Below are 21,108 nucleotides of genomic sequence, written 5' to 3'. Positions count from 1 at the left end.
TAATCTCTAAACATTTATTTTTAAATGTATTAAAATACATTACAATAATCTTTAACATACAAATAAAATACATATTAAAATACATTTCACTAATAAAATATCGATATTCTTTACATCGAAATTTTTGATTACGATATTACTTACATCTATATTAATGACTTCGATATTATTAACTTCGATAATACTTACCTTGGGGTCGATATTCTGACCATCGATATTCTTGACTTCGATATTCTTTACCTACGATATTTACAACTCGATATACTTGTAGTTCGAAATTTAAAACTCGATATTTAGACTGCTCACCAGAGGAAAGATAACTCATTAGAGAGAGAAGTGAGAAACATTTGCCAGTTCTCCTTTTCTATGAAGAGGAGATCTATATTACCTCTTGAAGCTAAGACGATCTTTATGGGTCTCACCAAAGTGCAATGCTCACAACAGTCGAGTGGTTTGATTATAGTGCTGGTGCCTGGAAAGGAAGTCGATGTCCCAGGGGTAATTGCCTTCTCCCTGTGGAATTGGGGGTGAGTTTTACCTGTGGAGGCTATCTGCCTAGCTGATCTATTGGGATGTACCCAGGGTAATAAGCTCCTATCCTATGGCTGAACCCAGAAATACCAAAGTGCCAAGTCAACAAATACAATAATCCTACCCTGAAATAGTTAACTTACCTGGTCTTGAAAAAGTGCTCCACCAAAGGACCACACACTTGCAAAGACAAAGTATATTTCATATAATTCACGGGGAGAGTCAGGAGGTGTATTCTCTTCTGTCAAGAGACAATCCAGCAATGAGCACAATGTCTGGGAAAAAAAGAGCAGTACAAGCAGTTAGGTTGCTAGTGAAACACTGAAGGCTTTCAACTAACATTTATTTTCTAGAGCCATATGAATTTTTTTAAATACATTATATTACATATACATGTATATAATATAATTTTTATGAAAAAACACAAAGGTTAAACCTTTGTTATAGTTAGGAAAACTTTATTTATTATTTCTGTACAAACCAAACAAACTATACAAGCATTAGAAATTCTCAAGTTAAAGTTATAACTTACATTTAGAATTTACACACCACCTTCGAATTACTATAAGTAGCACACCTCCGTACACAGTCTTCTTACCTCACTCGCCACACTTCATTAACACTCGCCACTCTACCATGCAACGTCGTCTCACAAATCCTGTCATTTGAGATGGCATAAGAGCTATAAATGCTGTGATTTCACATGGTATAAGTGGTGTAATATGCAAGGGTATAACTAGTGCACAGAGAAGGGGCAAGTTATAGTTTATGTAGTCTGGTGAGGGAGGTGACAAGACTGTGTATGGAGGTGCAGGACTTATAGTAATTTTAAGGTGATGTGTAAATTCTAAATGTGCATTATAACTATAATTTTAGAATTTCTAATGTTTATGTAGTTTAAGATTGGTTTGTATACAAAAAATAATTAACGTTTTCCTAACTATAACAAATGTTTAACCTTTGCTTTTTTCATTGAATTTCAATGTTTTATTATTTAAAAAAAAGTTTTTGAAATCATACAGTTTACTGTTGTCGAGTGGAGCGTCATTAAGGGGTGTGTGATACAGTAGAGTGGAGGAGAGGAGAGTGACGTAGAGTATACTGTTCCAGAGTAAAGTATCATAGAGTCGAGTAGAGAGGAGTAGAGTGGAATGTGGTACAGTGGAGTGGCGTACAGTGGAATAGGGTACAGTGGAGTGGTGATGAGCAGACTGGCATAAAGTTGAGTGTTGTACAATGGAGTGGCGTATAGTGGAGTGAAGTAAAGTGGACTAGCATAGAGTGGAGTAGCATACAGTAGAATAGTGTACAGTAGAGTGGAAAAGAGTGGAGTGGTGTAGAGCACAGTGTAGTGGAGGGTACTAGCGGATAGTGGAGTTGCATAGAATGCAGTGCCGTAGTGTGGAGTGGCATAGAGTGGAGTAAGGTACAGTGTAATGGCATATAATACAATAGCATAGAGTAATACAATAGCATAGAGTGGAGTGGCGTAGAGTGGAATAGCATATAGTGGAGTGGCGTAGAGTGGAGTGGGGTAGAGTCAAATGGCGTACAGTGGAATAGCATAGTGGGTAGAGTGGATTTGCGTACAGTGGAATAGCATAGAGTGGAGTAGTGTAGAGGGGACTAGCATAGAGGACAGTGGCATAGACTGGAGTGGCGTAGAGCGGAGTGGCTTTGAGTGGAGTGGCTTAGAGTGGACTGGCATCGAGTGGAGTGGCATAAAGTGGAGTGGCATAGAGTAGAGTGGCGTAGAGTGGAGTGGGAAAGACGAGTGGCGTTGAGTGCAGTGGCATACAGTTGAGTGGTGTACAGTGGAATACCTTATATTACAGGAGCGTACAATGGAGTGGCGCACAGTGGAGTTGCGTAGTGTGGAATAGCTTAGAATGCAGTGCCATACAGTCGAGTTGCATACAGTGAAATAGTGCAGAGTGGACGGGTGTAAGATATAGTGGTGCACAGTGTAATGGTGTACAAAGGAATGTGTTAGAGTGGAGTGGCGCACAGTGGAATAGCTTAGAGTGGAGTGGCATGTAGCGGAGTCAAGCAGAGTGAAGTGTTCTACAGTGGACTGGCATAGAGTGCAATGAGGTACAGTATAGCAGTGTACAGCGGAATAGCATAGTGTGGAGTGGCATACAGTGTAGTGGAGTGTTTTAGAGTGAAATACTATAGCATGAAGTGTTGTAGAGTAGAGTATACTGGGGCAGCCCATGTGCTAGTGGTCCCATAGTGTTACCAGGCCTTCCTACTGGGACTGGCTCCTGACATCCCCTGGCAGGGCATATGGGACAAGACAAGACCTTTGCTAGGCTTGTCTCCCATTTGTATTGACCCCCGATGAAGACAGCAGCAGATACATTCTGCAGGTCCTGTCCCAGCTGCAATACCAGGGGGAAATCAGGGTGAAAGGGTGATCCATCTTCCTTTTGTTGGCACCCCCTTTGAGAGGGTGGGCATAGACGTCATTGGACCTCTAGATCCCAAGGCAGCCTTGGGCAACTGGTTTATCCTGGTCTTGGTGGCCAATGCCACCTGCTACACAGAGTCCATCACTCTGAAGACAGTGACTGCATCCGTGATGGCTGAGCTCTGATGGGGGTCTTTACCGGTGTGGGGTTCCCCAAGGAGGCTGTGTCTGACAGAGGCAGGATCTTCATATCTACGTCATATCTACGTCATATCAACCATGCTAATATTAGATGGGGTACGCCAGGGCTGTGTCCTGGCACCCACCCTGTTCTCCCTATATATCAACGGGGTGGTGGATCTCCTTAGAGAGGTCCCAGCTGATGCTTCAGTCCTGGCTGGTGAGAAGGTCCCTACTCTCCTGTTCGCCGATGACACTCTCCTGATTTCTAAATCCCCGGCTGGCCTGCAAAGAATTTTAAATAGATTCGACTCTTTTTGCAAGTCCTATGGTCTTATTTTAAATACAGAAAAAACCAAACTAATGGTCATTAATCCTCCGAGACGTTTTAGATATACTTTTACTCTGGATGGCATACCGTTAGATATTGTGGATTCCTTCGATTACCTAGGCATACGTATTGCAAAAGGGATGAAGTGGAGTTCGCACCTGACCAAGATGCTCCTATGCCACAAGAGGGTATCTGGTGCCATTATTAGAGAACAACACCTCTCTACCAGTCGACCTGTGGCACCGGCCCTTGTGGTATACGAGGCACAGGCATTGTCTAGTTCTATGCACGGGCTGAAATCTGGGGTTACGCAAATATTCATGACCTGGTCGTCTCGGAGAATAAATTCATGAGGAATCTTATTTCTGTCCCAACATCATCTCCACTAAAACCCCTGTTGTATGACCTAGGTAGACATCCCATTCAGGAGATTGCACGTCTACGACCTTTATTATTCTGGGCAAGACTGCGACGGACCCCAGAACTTGCTAAATATGCTGCAGGCTTAAGTGATCTTATATCAGTGGACACTGGGAGGAGGATAAAATGGATCTCCTATATAAAACAAACATTGAGGTCCATTGGCTATGAAGCTTGCTGGGAATCCCAGATACCCCCTTCGAAACAGGATCTTAAGAAGGCCTACTGGAGCTGGGTAAACTCAAGAGAGTTGAACAATCCAAAGTCGGGGAAGTTGAGCGAGGCTTTTTTCGAACATAAGCCCTTCCGCAAATTGGAAGCCTATCTCGACTTTATCCAGTCTCCATTGGATAGATCTCTGTATGTGCGCTTCAGATTGGGGTCCCTCCCCCTCAATTGTGTTACTGCTGGTTGGAAGGGATCTCTCCCTTCATCCGTTGGCTGTCCGAGCTGTACAGCACCCAAAGAGTCTATTCCCCACTTTTTATTTGCCTGTTTCCATTATAGAAGAGCAAGAGCCAAGTGGCTGAGTCCGATTTGTAGAATGCTCGGATGCCGCGACTATCGTACTGTGTTACGCATCCTCCAAACCGATGCCTCGTCCCTTACTATCGTCTGCGGTATTGCTAAGGATCTGGGCTGTGCTTGGCTACTACGGAAAAAAAAAATTGCCCTTCATATGCACTGATTCACTTTTGCGATTTGTCCTTATATTACTTTAATGAACTTCAGGCCACCAAGCTCCTTGTATTCTGCACATGTTGTTCTTAACTATTCTTATAATCCTTTTTAGATGTACCTATGATCAATTGATTTTTTACTGTCTAACTTGATCCTTTTTAATACTGTATGTTGTGCTTTTATGATATTTTTATCGAATAAAGCTTTACCTACCATATCTACGTACATGAAGCATCTGTGGGTGGAGTGTGGGTTGACTTACATGTTCACCATCCCCTATCGCCCCCAAACCAATGGTCTGGTTAAGAGATGCAACAAGATCTTTAAAGCTATGATTATGGGTTTGAGTCCATGAGGTGTAAGTGGGACATTCTCTTGCTATGCCGTCTCTTGGCCTACAGGGAGGTGCCACAGAAAGGAGTAGGGTTTAGCCCCTTTGAACTCCTCCATGGACAACCTGGCCCACTAGTAGCATTTTAATTTACAGGCCCAGGGCACACACAGTGCACTTTACTATGGACTTACCAGTGAATATGCTAATCATAGATAACAAAACAAAATCACAAGAGAGCATATGCACTTTAGCACTGATGAGCAGTGGTAAAGTGTGCAGACTCCTAAAGCTTACAAAACCAGGGTAAAAAAACAGGAGGCAAAAGGCAAAATGTTTGGGGATAAACGTTCAAAAAGAACCAGATCCAACAATGCTCAGTCGTCATTTTTCTCAGACTTTTTAAATAATGAGGCATTACTTTGAGGGACACAATCAGTGTGATTATGAATAGGTAGGTTACCACTGTTTTTGTATTTACTGTGGTACTATAAATAGGATAGATTGTAATAGTGCTGGTGCAGTAAGCATAATGATGTGTATGAATGGTGGTGACAAACATTTCCTGTGCACCAGTTTATCTTTCACTTCCTTCTTCACCAAGCATGACTCATCCAAGACATTGTTCCATAAAGTACACAAATATGGACATGCATCTGGCTGATTCCTGCAGAGAAATCTATTTTTTTTGCTTAGCACCTATGTATCTGCTGTACAGAATTTTCAAAATAAACACATGGCTATAAACTAAGGCTAGTTGTAAATACATCATGCATGTGGCGCAAATCTACATATTTCTGTCATAACTGAATGCATTGCTTTTCTGAGATTCTTCCGGCACTACTTCCACCCACCGACCAGAGCCCAATAGAAAGGCATTGATTCACAAAGGCATTTTTGGCTGCGAATGCACATTTATGGCTGAGAATGCCTTCATTTACATCTTCAGGAATTCACACAAAGACTTCTAACAAGAGTAAATGGTTTTATTACTGCAGATTTTGCCACAATTTGAGTAAAATATATAGCTTTCAACCCAATGCAAGTTGTACGAAGTGGGAAGAACGAGGTATCGTTTGCATTGTAAACTTGCAAATGCCCACCACAAACATGTGCAACGGTGAGCATTCACAAATTCCAATCTGAATCCTTCCTACCCTGGAAATGATTTGAGATGTACTCCAGTGAAACCCTGGGGTATAATTCCCTTTTCTGTATGGGGATAGGAACACCCGCAGATTTGGTGGGGGTGTAAGGGAAAGCTTTATCTACAGGCAAAAATGTTTTCCATATCATGAAAAACAAGCATTTGCAATGCAATCTGTCTCACCTTTGGGACGTTATAAGAAAGTAGCCATGCAGCTCATTATATTAAGTGCTGCAATATCTTCTGATTTTTGTGCGTAAAACAACCGGTTACATAAAGCCGAATCCATCACCGTTCTATTAAAAAGCGTCAGCCATGTTACGTGTGGGTGATCCCACGAAAGGTGCCAGAAACAGCCATAGTCCAATTGTTAATTATTGGCCGTATTTGCGTCGGCTATGTTACATGGGGGTAATCCAATGAAAAATGTTAGAGGAGGAGTCAAATCCCGTGGGGCAGAGATCGTGCAATGTAAATTTTAAAAAAAATAAAGCACCTAAAAGACGAATACATGAATGCTGGGAAGCCTTGCAGGGGGTAATGAGCGCCCGTGGTAGCGTGAACAAATAGCCACATCAACTACACCAAGCTTGGGGTGGAGTTGCGCAATGTAATGCTCTTTTGCAAATAAAGCACACAAATCACGCTAAATATCAACGCCCCCCGCGTCTGTTAGAAGAGGAGGTGATAAAGTGCTCCGTACCTTGGAGCGGAGTTCACTTGATGGTCATTTTTCAAATCAAGCATATAAATACCAGATACATGAATGCGGGAAAGCCTTGCAGGGGGAATGAGCGTCTGCGGTAACGTGAACAAACAAATAAGCACATCAACTACACCACTTGAAGGCAAAGCCTTTCTGGGGTGTTAGGGGCCATGGTAGCCAACATTCTGAACGGCTAGCCTAAACAGGCCTTAAGAAAAAAGAGTGTGATAACAAACACATACATAAACAAAAGAGTAGGGGGACACGTACCAGGGGCAGTACCCAAAAATGTTGAAACGCACCCTGAGGCATAATAATGACCAATGCTTCCCCAATGAAAAGAAAGCAATTTTGGCACAGGACAGAACAAATGGAAAGCGGTGGGTGTAGTCTAAACCCCCCGAGGAGTACAGCATGCCTCACTGGCAGCGCATGCGCGCTACTAGGCTCGACCTGAAAAAGAAAATAAATCTGCTTTTGCACATTCAGTTGCCCTTCCCATTTGTGGAATTGTAAATGTGTTCAACTGTACACGGCTGGAATATGCAGCCTAAGAAAGTCACATTATAGGTGCCAGGGTATTTCTAGAAACCTGGAATTAGTGTGGCTTCAGAGCAGTACTATTTTTTTTAACATCTTTGTTTATATTTGAAGCTATCTAACATGACAGCAACACCATTATATTAAAAGCGAGCTCACATATGTAGATGAATAGGATTCCCAAGCTGTTTACGCACAGTCAACATTCCTACAGTGAATATTTCTATATGCCATCCACTTATTCCTGATGCATCACCGATTGCTTCGTGGATGCCCCTATCTCTGGAAACACATCTTCATAATTAAAATCAGGCTTCCCTTTCAGTCATCCCTTCCAGTCCTGATTTTCTAGTTTACAGTGGAGATGAGTCAGGACCACACTTCAGCTGCTCCCCCTCCTATCTATGCCACACAAACATTGTTTAATATCTTACTCATTTTCTTCTTCAGGATTTTTGGTCATTTCATTTACCTTATGCACACTCTCTGAAGTCTTCTTCAACCCTTTCTTGATTTTCAAGCATAATTATTTTGCTAAGGTCCAGTCTATCATATCTTTGCCCCAATTCAACACTGTAGGTCCCTTGTCAGAAAACTAGTATATTGCTATGTGTCGCTTACCCAAGAGTAGGCCAAGTGTTGCTATTTGTATTGCATCATCTCTTGCTTGGGATTAGGTATGAAACTCAGTAGGCAGTGTTGTATCAAGTTTTTAAGTCGGACATTTGTTACCTGCTTAAGTCAAAACAATACCTCATCCCAATATGCCAAAAGGTACCTTGTACTCTGAGGCATACGTAGGCATGTGACCTCTTGTTCCTTGCATTTTGGGTGCAAGGTATGCACGGTAGAGGTTGTTAAATTGTGGCAGCTTGAATCTTGTGTTATTTGCGATTTCCTGCGCCTGTGCTCAGTGCTTTATATATAAGTGCCCTCCAAGTAGCAACTCAAATTTTGGGGGGACCTTCGGTGCAGTCGGGAAGACAGACCAAACTTCTATGGCTGTGCATGCCAATTTGGCAAATTGCAGGAATTGCACTGTAGGAAAGTGGCTCTGTATATACTGTTCCCAAATAGGTACAGTGAGCACAGTCCCCAGAGGTTTGGCAGAGGCTAAAGTTAGATATAACCTTACTCTCTAAAGTGGTAGCTTGGTCGAGCAGTAAGGCAGTATCAGAGGACAGTGTAAAGCATTTGTTACACACACTCAGTCAGCAAATGGTCTCACACACTCAAGAACTGAACTCTAGGCCAATGGTTTGTATGTAAAAATATATGGTTGTTTTATATCAAAATATACTTTCTCCGAATGAGATGCTTTAGTTAAATACTTTGCAATAGGCAATAGACTTTTGAATGCAATAGCTACAGTTTGTTGCAATTGGCAATACAATTTCAAACACAATAATACATTGAGCTCAATGGGTATTTCAAGTTAAATGCAATTAGTTACTTCAAGGATTACTTTTCTAACTCCAGGACTTGATCCTAGATTCAGTCCTGGGACAGTTTCACGAAACAGGTGAGTAAATGCGTTTTAGTTACTGTTGTGATTTTTAAGCAATATTTTGGTATTTTAAAAGTTGACAGAAACTTTTTCTAATAACATCACCAATGTTATCCTATGGGAGGAAATTCACTTAGCAGGTAAGTGGGGTTATTGTTACTTTTTCTAGTTCAGTGATGGATCCTGGATCCAGCACTAGTGTACCACCTGTAAGCAGTTGAGAGAATGCGTTTAGGTTATCCAGGTGAATTTTAACGAATATTTATAAGTTTGTAAAATAGACAGAAGAAATTTCACAGAAAAACAGTCAATGGTTTCCTATGGAAGAAAATTCAAGTTATAGGTAAAGTATGTTCTTGTTAATTTTGTGATCCAGTGCTGGGCTCCTAGGTTCAGCACTGGGACATCTATCTAAGATAGGTAAGTAATTACGTTTTCACAGTTGGTGTGATTTTTAAAGAATATTTGTAGTTTGCAAAAATCGACAAGAAATTTCACAGAAAAACAGTCAATGGTTTCCTATGGAAGAAAATTTAGTTAGCGGTAAGTATGGTTGTAATTACTTTTCAGGGTCAGGGCTGGGCACCAAGATTCAGCACTGGGATCTCTGCTGATAGCAGGTGAGTATTTTCATTTTCGGTTGATTTTCGGTGATTATTTTAAAGTTTAGAAACTCCACACTTAAAAGAATTTTGAAACCAGCCAATGTTTCCCTATGGAAGAAAAGTGAGTTATCGGCTTGGCCGAGTTAAGGTTCTGGGCATAGAATCAGGGGTCTCCCAGGGTCAGGTAAGTACAGTCGTTACACCCTCAGCGGCACAGGGGCAGCCGGGTGCAGAGTGAGTTAGGCCCAATGTTATCCTACGGGAGGCAGAGGACCTGTGGTTGGTGGCTGCTGGCTAGCAGGCCACGTGGCTGTGGGAGCTGGGCTCCTGGTCACCTGCTCAGGGCAAATGGCGAAGTAGGTTAGAGTAGAAGTTGCACTGCCAGGGCCACTCGGGCAGCTGGGTGCAGGGTGCTTTTGAGCCGTCGGGCGCTCAATGGATTGCAATGGAGAAGCTCAAGAACGAACAAAGGCAGGAAAAACATATGCTAACCTGCTTTCCATCTATTTCTCTACAAGAAACACTTCTATTCACTTCTCAGATTAAAAGTGGCAGTCCTGATGATAACATTCCAGCCAGGATCATACCTGGCCTGAGCGAACAACTTTGTCCTATATTTGAAGGATTGGTGAATCTTTCACTGAGCTCAGGTACTGTGCCAAGAGATTGGAAACGAGCTTTGGTTAGACCCATTAGGAAAAACACCTCCATTCCATGGACTGACCTAACCAACCTTAGGCCTATATCCCTATTACCATTCTTAGGGAAACTGGCTGAGAAACATGTCAATCACCACTTGTCCAATTACATCGAACTTGTGGGGGCTTTGGACTACTCTCAGTCAGGGTTTAGGCCTAAACACAGTACGGAGTCCACTCTTCTGTCTGTCACAGATGACCTACAGATGTATCAGGACAGGGGCTTTTCAGTAATCCTGGTGCTTTCCGATCTTTCAGCAGCGTTCGATACCGTTTCACATGCCATTCTTATTGAACGGTTATCGAACGCTGGCATCAAGGATAGGGCCATCGAATGGCTGAAAAGCTTTCTCCTTAATCGCTCCCAGAGAGTTATCATGGACTCCTACCGCTCAGTGGAGATTGAGATCTCTAAGGGGGTGCCCCAGGGCTCTTGTTTGAGCCCAACCCTTTTTAATATATATGTGGCACCATTGGCTAGAGCGATGCGAAGATATGGTTTCATTCCAGTATCATACGCTGATGATGATACCCAGCTCCTCTTTCCTTTTAAAACTCTCTCCGCTGAAGTGAAAAATTCCTTTTCTGCTGGCATGAAGGCAGTGGCTCGCTGGATGTCTTCCAACTTTCTCCAGTGTAATGTCAGTAAAACGGAAGTAATGTTGTTTGGTGAGACAAAAATGTTGTGGACCCCCGACTGGTGGCCGCCTGATCTGGGAATAGTTCCTGAACCTAAACAGGTTGTGAAGAACCTTGGGATTCGTTTGGATCAAGACTTGCTTTTTAAACAACATGTCAATTACACCTCAGGAATCTGTTTTCATACCATCAGTTTGTTACGGAAAATTTTTCCCCTCCTGCCAGATTCCTGTAAGAGAACCTTGGTTCAGACCTTGGTTTTAAGTAGGATTGACTACTGTAATGGCCTGCTTCTCTCTGCCAACGAAAGTGTTTTGAGTAAACTGCAGGTCATTCAAAACACTGCAGCTCGTCTTGTCCTCAATGTTCCCCCCAGAACTGCTTCCAAACCCCTCCTGGATCAGCTACACTGGCTGTCGATGCGTCAGAGGATAAAATTTAAGATATGCTGCCTTATCCACAAATGCATAAATGGCCAAGGGCCAGTCTATCTACAAAACAAATTTGTTCCCTACATTCCGCTTCGATCATTAAGATCCAGCACTAACCTCCTCCTGGTGAACCCTCGTGCAAAAAAAGCCAGACATGGGAATAAAGCTTTATCTATCACAGGCCCCACATTGTGGAATAAACTTCCGTTATCATTAAGACAATGCAAGGAACATCTTACCTACAGGAAACTCCTTAAAACTGTGCTGTTTAGGAATGAGATCTAGCTCCTCTTTCATCTTATCCTGGTTGTACTGATTGCTGAAAAGCGCAGAGATACTCCATTGGAGTCGATTCTAGCGCTATATAAACCAATAAATAAATAAATAAAGGCTGCAAGCTCGGGGACGAAGATTCTTCAGGTGCAACCACCACTTCGAGAGGTAAGTTGGGTAGTTGGAGGATAGGTAGGCACCCAAGAGTTGGGCACAGGGGGCAGCAGGGTGCCGGGTACAGGGGTGCCTTTTGGTGTCAGGAAATCTTACCCTCTGTTGATCGCGGTTGGCGGTGGGTCCCTGGTTCTGAGGCTGCAGGCGTCGTCAGGAGCATCGAGGTGGGTCCTTGGGTACTGGATTCGGGGTTACAGTCGCCGGGGGAGCATGCTCGTGGTCTTGGTCCACTCCGGCACAGGCCAGGCTTGGCGGGTGCATAGTGTGGAGGGTTTGCGGTTCCTAGCTGATGCCAGGGGTCAGTTACTTGCTTTGAGCAGTACCACTGCTCGTGGGAGTCCCAGATGCTTAGAGTCACAAGGTAGCCAGGTCCTCCGGGGTTTGTGAGGTTGCTGGCCATGGGAGATGCCGGGATTTAGCAGGAGCAGGTTCAAGGGTCGATATGCCGGTAGGGCTGCGGCCAAAGCAGTTGATGTCTTCCTCTTGTTAGCAGCTGCACGGCAGGTCTTCTTGCTTCTTGATCTTCTTAGCTGTTTCTGAATCTGGATCTAAGGAGGGAAGGTTCAGGGTTCCCCTAAATACTTAATTTAGGGGCGTTACAGGTAGGTAAAGGGCAGGGACCAATGGGTCCCTGCCCTGGGGTGGGTACACCCCCTATCCTGCCACTCTCCTGTGGGAGGGGGGCAGTAGCCTAGTCCTGATTGGGCAGGGCGTCCCATCTTCAAGATGGTGAGAGCCCGGGGATGTGCTTCACCTCGCCTCCCCCACCTGAGGGGTAGGGTTGGCAGAGGCTGGCACACCCCCTTCCCTTCCTTGGGGTTTCCGGCTAGTCTTCCCGCCAGTAGGGGTTTAGAACCGGTAGGGGCCAGTTGCTGAGTACAGCAAGTGGCCTGGAGAAGCTCACAAAGGCGGCATGCCTTTGAAGCTTCCCTTGCCCGTCCTGGGGGCGGAGACCTAGCACCTCGCCCAGGATGTGCATTGTTGCAGGCCCAGGAGAGCGGATTTTTCTCTACCCAGGGGTCCAGCAACATGTCTGCTGTGTGGCAGCCTAGGCAGCCCCTCAGACCAGACGTGGATTGTAGGTTAGGTTCAGGGGGCATCTCTAAGATGCCCACTGTCGTGCATTGTACATTAAATCCTGCACTGGCATCAGTGCGGGTTTAATATGCTGAGAAGTTTGATACCAAACTTCTTAGTCTTCAGTGGAGCCATCATGGTGCTGTGGAGTTTGTGTTGTCGTTCTCCCTTCACCATATACTCTTAAATGGCAACACTGCACTTACAGTGCCCAGGAATGGACCTGGGTGCTGTAGGGGCACAGGGCTCATGCACCTGTACCCACGCCACTGGCATAGGGCACCCAGCTAGAGGGGTGACTGATGTATGCCAGGGCAGTGTGTGGTGTGGGCATGGCACACAGGGGTGTGTGCCATGTCGACTCTCTGTTTTGTTCTGCACCCAGACACTCAGCCTGCAAGGGCAGTGTGTGTGTGTCAGGGTACAGGGCCTCTAAGGGTGGCAAAATAAGTGCTGCAGCCCTTAGGGGCCTTCCCTGGTCACAAGGCCCTGGGTACCTAGGGTACCATTTACCAGGGGCTGACATGTGGCCAGGGTTTGCCAATTTGGGTTTAGGTTTCAGCATAGTTTTTAGGGAAGGAACATAGTACATTCAGCAATTCAGCATCAAGTGGGGGAATACCATGCAAGAAAGATGGCAATTTCTCACATGCACAGCACGGATTCCAAAAGCATCCTGAGCCTCCAAAAAGGTTAGGAACATATCACCCAGGTGCAAACTTCCCAGTGTTAGGCAGCCGCCTCTGTATGGGTTACAAGGAGTAGTCACGCTTTACAAGATTACTGATTGATTGAAGCAACATGGTATCTCGTATCCAACTGAATGACTTCAGCCACTCAATTCGCAGGTATCTACTGAAAGTTGGATGCTTTAGCACCCTTTTAATCGCAAGCTCACATGCTGCAGCCATCTATCAGACTGCTTACGGTGTGTCTGGTAACTAATTTGTGCCTCTCATCCAGCAAATTGGTAGTGTTTTCTTTGTGACTATTCCTCTGAGGAGTCTTGTTCCTCAGTTTATGTCTTCATCACACTATATAACTCTGTGTTGGAGCTGTGTAGAAATATAGTAGGGCTCCAGGTCGAGGTGGCCCAGACAGCCCTGCTGTCTATGAAAAGTGGAAGAGAGTTCCAGTAGAATATTGAGGCTCTAAGTCCCAGCAGGACTCTGATGAGATTATACTAATATGCAATTCCCAGATATCGGACATTCTCTGCTCCCATCGCAATCCCAAGTCAGGCAGTTTCAGTCGGGTTTTTCCCCCCAATTCCACTAATGAGTACATAACTGTTTCTGTTTATTGCTAAATAGTTCTGAGGCCTACACAAAGTTGCATGAGAATGGGGATATGCAAAAAGAACACTTGATGGATAGAATGTAGAACAATGTCATACATTCACCCTGGTACAGAGATCTGGGCCTAAAACCATCTTTTTTTTGCTCACCTTGCCATTCCAGTTTGGACCCAGCCATATGCAAATCAGTCTTGACCCTGTGCCCAGTGGGAACAGTCCAGCCCAAACTGCCAGGCCAGGTCCTCCCTTGACTGGAAACAAGCATCCTAGGACCGGTTTCGGGCTTTCAGCCCTCATCAGCCAGGATAGCTTGACTCCAGTGGCATGGAGAGCACGCGACCCACATCTGGGCATACCCGTGCCTGAGGCACAGGGTCAAGACTGATTTGCAGATGGGTGGGTTCAAACTGGAATGGCATGGTGAGCAAAATAACGATGGATTTAGACCCAGATCTCTATACAGGGGTGAATGTATGACATTGCTCTGCATTCTGTCCATCAACTGTTGTTTTTGCATTTGTCACCCCAGTGGGACGGGTATGCCCAGACGTGGGTCCCGTGCTCTCCATGCCACTGGAATCAAGCTATCCTGGCTAAAGAGGTGTGAAACCCCAAAACCGGTCCTAGGATGCTTGTTTCCAGTCCAGGAAGGACCTGGCTTGGCAGTTCGGGCTGGACTGTTCCCATGAGGCACAGGGTCAAGACTAATTTGCATGGCTGGGTTCAAACTGGAATGGCATGGCGAGCAAAATAACAATGGGTTTAGGGTCAGATTTATGTACTGGGGTGAATGTATGACATTGTTTTGCATTCTGTCCATCAACTGTTGTTTTTGCATTTGAGAATGGGGATAAGCCCCATGGGCTTGGACATGTACGCCAGGGTGTCATCGGCATACATTAAATTCACAGCATGTCACCCACTCTCATTTCCCTGTGTTGCATTTACAGTCTTACCTGCACCCCCAGCAGTTCCACCCCAGAGCAAATAGCAGTGGTGAGAGAGGGCAATCCTGGCTGTTTTCCTCTCCACATACGGTAATCGCAGCTCTCCTGCTACTGACTCTCCCCATCTCCCTTTCAGGCTGGATCTAAAATGTTTGTGTTGAGCGTGATGGGCAGAGCTACGTTACTCAATGGCTCACTTATGCATCCTTTGAAATGCTACATTATGCTGTTTTCTTTTAATGTAAAGAGCTCTGGTATCTTTGGGTCTAGCTAGCCCTATATAAAACGTTGAAATAAATAAACACTCCGGGCCCGATTCACAGAACTAACTTAAGACAAAATCCTAAACTTACTACCATGTTGGTATTCACAGAAGGCACTTACTCATTTTGGTATTCACAGAAGGCACTTACTCATTTCGGTATTCACAGAAGTTAGGAGTCCTAAGTTTAGGACTCCTAAATGCCTTCTGTGAATACCGAAAGTCTTAAAATTAGGATTTTTCTCAGTTTAGTAGTAGTATAGTTAGGACTCCTAACTTTAGGACTCCTAAATGCCTTCTGTGAATACCGAAAGTCTTAAAATTAGGATTTTTCTCAATTTAGTAGTCCTAAATTTAGACTTAGGACTACTAAATTGAGAAAAATCCTAATTTTAAGAGTTTCGGTATTCACAGAAGGCATTTAGGAGTCCTAAAGTTAGGAGTCCTAACTATACTACTACTAAACTGAGAAAAATCCTAATTTTAAGACTTTCGGTATTCACAGAAGGCATTTAGGAGTCCTAAAGTTAGGAGTCCTAAACTTAGGACTACTAAATTGAGAAAAATCCTAATTTTAAGACTTTAGGTATTCACAGAAGGCATTTAGGAGTCCTAAAGTTAGGAGTCCTAACTATACTACTACTAAACTGAGAAAAATCCTAATTTTAATACTTTCGGTATTCACAGAAGGCATTTAGGAGTCCTAAACTTAGGACTCCTAACTTCTGTGAATACCGAAATGAGTAAGTGCCTTCTGTGAATACCAAAATGAGTAAGTGCCTTCTGTGAATACCAAAATGGTAGTAAGTTTAGGATTTTGTCTTAAGTTAGTTCTGTGAATCGGGCCCTCCATCTCTGCAAGCCTTACCACTCAATCTGACCTTGCTATCGAGTCCCTGTAGAGGAGCCTAACCCAGTTTAGGAAATTAGGGAGAAAACCCAGCCCAGAAAGTACCTCAAACATGAACTCCAAGGCGAGGGAGTCAAACGCATTTTCAATGTAGTGCCCCACCAGGATGCATTCCAAATCAGATTCTTGCATGTAGGCTATGGCATGTCTCAGGCATATGAAATTCATTAGCATACTGCGGCTCAGAATGAAGCTGTATTGGTCCTCATGAAGGAGGGCTCTGATTCTGGTGAGCAGCCTCTCTGCAATTAGCTTGGAGGGCATCTTTCTGGCAATGTTTACTATAGATAAGGCTATTCTAGTTCTGCTGGGTATTTATCAGGCTTAGGTACTTTGACTAGGAAGGCCTCCCTCGTGGTCCCTCCGTCTAGCATCCCGAGATACGTCCATGATTCTATATATAAGCATATATTCTTGATAAAACTTCAAACCCATGCCCACCTGGGCCCTTCCTAGGGGGCAGTCCGCGTATAGCACCCATCACTTCTGCAATTGTGACCTCTGACCTAAACTCTTCCCTGTCTTGCTCTTGGGAACTCAATGTGCTCCAGAAACACCTTCATCTGCAGCGCATCACACATCACTGGATATCCGTGCAGTTTCATTACTTCTGCTTTGTGAATTAGAAGATAAGTTTAAAAGTACATCCAGGCAGAGTCATAGAATTACATCCTTACCTTTGCACTTTTCTTTATGAATAGGGACCATTACTACCATTTTTACAAGTGACCTTCAGAAACATATTTTACCCTACTTTCCCCAGCAATAATTTTCACTGTATGTCTCACAGGTGTTTCTATAGCCCCTGCTCTACTTTTCTTTATGTGCCCCAGCCTATGGTGGGGATTTAATTTTCACGTCAAAAAAGCACATCTTTCCTATCCACAAACACTCATATGACTTTTCAAACACATACCTCTCTTTAAAATGAAAAGCCTCATAAATTGCAAATTTTAGGGAAACGCTTCGACGTTGCTGTTTTGTTAACGTCAAATGAATGATAAAGGCACAAAGTCCCCTCCAACTTAAAAAGGTCAAGTTTTTGTTAACATGAGTTCCCGCTTTTGTGATTTTTGACAGTTTTTGTCCATGAACCTTCTATAATTGGTTGCCATAATATTTGATTCACTCATAATAGTCATCATTACTCAGGTTTGCAAAAGATGAATCTTCATTGTTATAGAACCACATCTGTGTCTGCCTTTATGCAGAAACTACACCATATGACATAGGCATTTATCTTACCTTTTTTACAAGAGCACCTATTGACCCACAAAGGACAAATAAAGAGACTGGTTAGAATACGTTCCATGATCCTCGCTGTGCTTTGTGAAACCTTTTACATAAAATATTTCTAAACTCCATTCTTAATGTATGCTTGCTTGGCCTAATTATCCGTGTGTCCTTCAGGCCCTTGCAAGGACCCCTGATTGCAGTGATCTCTGCTGTTCTGTGTGAAGATGGCCAACTAGAGGTATCCACGACTGTGAACTGCCCCAATAACTTCCTCCTAAGGCACCAGCCGGCACAATTACTTCAATGGGAAACTGGTATCCTTTATTTTATAAAGGAGTATCAAAGACAAACATTAACCTTTCAAAGTAAGGAACACAATTCGGTGATCCCACAAGGGTCCAGGATCAGAGGTTTCTGTAATATAAAACATATCTGAAAAATTAAAACAGAACTCACATCCTAAACCACGCTCCATTTTTTTTCACTTTGAGATGCTATAAAATCAGAGTGAAATCATTTAAAAGGATGGTATGAAATACTGGGCGCAGGGAAGCGCGAAAAAATGGGTACTACAAACGATGGAGCCTTATTCTTTATAACATGCATGCTTGCCATCTAGTGCAAATTTGCATTTGTCACTTGCAAAATTAAATGAATTCCCCTCAATTTGCATGTGAAAGTGTTAGATTTTTCTCTTTGTGGTTAAAAAGATTTTGAGTTAAAAATGTAAAAAACTTAAATGCAGTTGCATGAAAAATTGTAAAACATTACAAGAACCAATTGGCAATTATGGTCTAAAAAGAAAGAAGGAAATCATATTTACCATGAGGGTTGGAGATAGTATAGCGACTGTAATTTCTTGGTCTGCAGTTTCAATTTGTAAACGTTTTTGTAATATCAAATCATATCAAAAACTAGTTCCCAACTTGCTCGAGTATATGTCGTAAATAATCTACGCACACTTTTTTCTTAAGTTACATCTGGTCCCATTCCCTCCCTAAACAAGCATTAGATAAGTGCCCTAAGGGACAGTCTTAAAATGTAAACTTCGCTAAAATAGGCCCACTACAACCTAGGCACATGTTCTGTATTTCAAACATTTATTAAAATGAACCAGTTGTGGACCAGGACATTGAACATATTTTTAAATGAATTTTGGAAATAATTTTTCCTCGTTTTAAAATATTCTACACTGTTTCCTTCCTCTTTTCCCTAAGTTAAACCTAGGGTGACTGGTCCCACATTTCCTGGAATTGAGCAGATAACTCTGGGAAATATCCCTTACACTTTTTTACCTACCAAAATATGTGGCACCTGAGTGGGTGTGCACCTCATTTATATTGGATTTCCCAAACATCTCCATTGAGATATCTCGGGGGATGCTCACCAGTGACACTGAAAAGAATACTTAAAACTGTGTAAATTACACACATATGGTAGTTATTTACTTGTAATCCACAGATTTAAGCAATTTTGTTTACATTTTGTAATTGCTGATTTACCTACAAAAACGTAACAAACTCCTGTTTGTGGATATTTAGTGATAACTCAAACTTTCCTTTGAAAAACAGACCGCTAGTGAATTTATTCCACTGTTATCAAATTAAATTAATTTCTCTGCATTCTAGCAATCTCATAGTTGGCTATATTTATTGCAAGACTCAAAATTCCCGGCTACTCTAATGACAGAATTTGAATTTTCTTCCCAAACTGTAGCTACCAGATAAGACGTAAAGTTCCCCTCCTCCAGCACTGATAGGGTTACAGAAACATCAAACCAATTGGGGAAGGTATCCATGTAGTGGTCCATATTGGCAGAATGGTAGTTCCACTGGAGTAAATTTAATATGGATACAGACACCGCTCAGCATCAATGGCTTCACCCCCAGCCTCATAGATTGACTTGGAGAAGCACACCAGGGAGATCTTCTGGAGACCAATGTATTGCCACCCAGTGTAAGTGCATTTCCTCCAGGAGGGGCTTGCACTGAGTCAGACCCACTTCTTAATTCACAATCTATAATTACTCCTATTGCACCTACCCCCATTCCAGTTAATGCTACCATGATGGGGGCAGAAGGTACGGAAGGTGTGGTGTCTCACCAGAATGCTGTCTGTAAGGAGGATCTCTCACTGTTTTCTTGGAATCTGGCTGGAGTCAAATTTAAAACTCGTCGAGCAAGAGTGGTACTCCTTTAATAGAAATGATGATGTTTGTTTATTTCAGGAGAGCTGGGCACTGAACAACATTTTTATCAATGGATTTATTTCATACAGCGTGGAAGCCTCACCACCAAGACATTCAGGGAGGGCGGTGGGGGACCAACATTTTGTGTACCCATAAATTGCTGAAGGTAGACTCACCTGATTTAATGGGGGTTATGCTAGAATTTCTGAAGGATCAGAAATTGGTGTTATTCAATATATATGCTAGGTCTATTCCTTCAACTAGCGAGTCACCAATATCTCTTTTAGATGATTTGATTGTACAGTTCCAGCAGAAGGCTAAAGTGATTGTAGCTGGTGATTTTAATTCTTCATTTGAACCCTCTCATTCTCTTAGTATGATAACAGAAAAGGAGGATAAGCAATGGAGCATTCCAAGCCTTGAGGGTACATCTTATCAATGTCTCTCAAATGTTGCTCTACAAATTGAGTCAGTGACAGTGGGGCACAGTCTGAGAGCATGTAATGGGAGAATCCGCTCTGACCAAATGAGAGCTGCTGCATTCAAGAGGGGACCCTCTACTAGTGTGATTGACTATATTTTTCTGGAGTTCATTCTCTGGCCTCTGCTCTATGACATGGTGGTTTTACCGTGTACAGATAGCGACCATAATGTCCTGATTGTTAAACTTGTATGGCATAACCTTTCGAGATCACTATCTACCCAGAGCAAAGTGGTTCCTGAACCTGTTGTAGCCAATAACTACAGAAGTTTCTTGGCCTAGGGTGATGGCCAATGAGAACATTCTTACTGAGATATATTAGTGGTCCATACACTTTTTATCTAATTATGAGAATTCTCCTGAGGAGGCTATACCAATTCTAGATATTGTTGGCAGTTTTATTTTAACAAATTACAAAGTATTTTTTATAAAACAAAATCTAGTGGTAACATGGTATCCCCTCCCAAATACACAAAATGGTATTCACCTGACGGTGAGCAAACCAAGGGAGCACTGGGAAGCGCTATTAGGGACTGCAATCACCTTGAGATTTGCACAGTCCGATGGGACTACCAGTGCGCTGTCGATCATGCAAAATGGAACTGGGAGGATGCTAATTGGCAGGTCATGCTCCAGGCCCTTAACATTAATGATGGATAGGTATTTTGGTACATTATTGCAAATGGGACAATTGAAATCTTTAATCACAGGAGGAACAATATCAGGCCAGAAAGATGGGAGGAACACTTTGCAAAACTATACTCTCAGGCCCCATTTACAAAACAACCCTATAATGTGGTTGATGAGTGTCCGAAGGGCGATGTCATTAAGATGGGAAATGGTAAGACCACTGAGATATCTTTCAGTCTAGAAGACACGCAGGGCCAGATGTACGATGTGATTTTGCATGCGCAAACGGGTTTGCGACCCGTTTGCGCATTCAAAATCACTGTGGGCCATGTACAAAGCCTATTTAACGAGTCGCAAATTATTTGCGACTCGCTAAATAGGTTTTGTGACTCGCTATTAGGAAGGGGCGTTCCCTTCGTAATAGCGACCGCAGAGCCATGTATGAATGTTTTGCAACCGCAATTGCAGTCGCA

General features: G+C 43.2%; 1 protein-coding gene across 1 annotated transcript in view; it reads right to left on the bottom strand.

Annotated features, from left to right (window-relative positions):
* LOC146861181 (dynein axonemal heavy chain 11-like) overlaps window positions 1–21,108 on the bottom strand; it is a 2,741,463-nt gene that overhangs the window by 1,563,402 nt on the left and 1,156,953 nt on the right. The window contains exon 36 of the mRNA XM_085646213.1: window positions 675–806. Coding sequence (XP_085502339.1) covers window positions 675–806 — 132 coding nt within the window. The remainder of the gene's footprint in view (window positions 1–674; window positions 807–21,108) is intronic.

The sequence above is a fragment of the Triturus cristatus genome, chromosome 3_1, assembly GCF_964204655.1.
Source record: "Triturus cristatus chromosome 3_1, aTriCri1.1, whole genome shotgun sequence".
Taxonomy (NCBI): Eukaryota; Metazoa; Chordata; class Amphibia; order Caudata; family Salamandridae; genus Triturus; species Triturus cristatus.
Note: the sequence above shows the minus strand (reverse complement) of the source record. Positions and strands in the feature narration are given on the sequence as shown.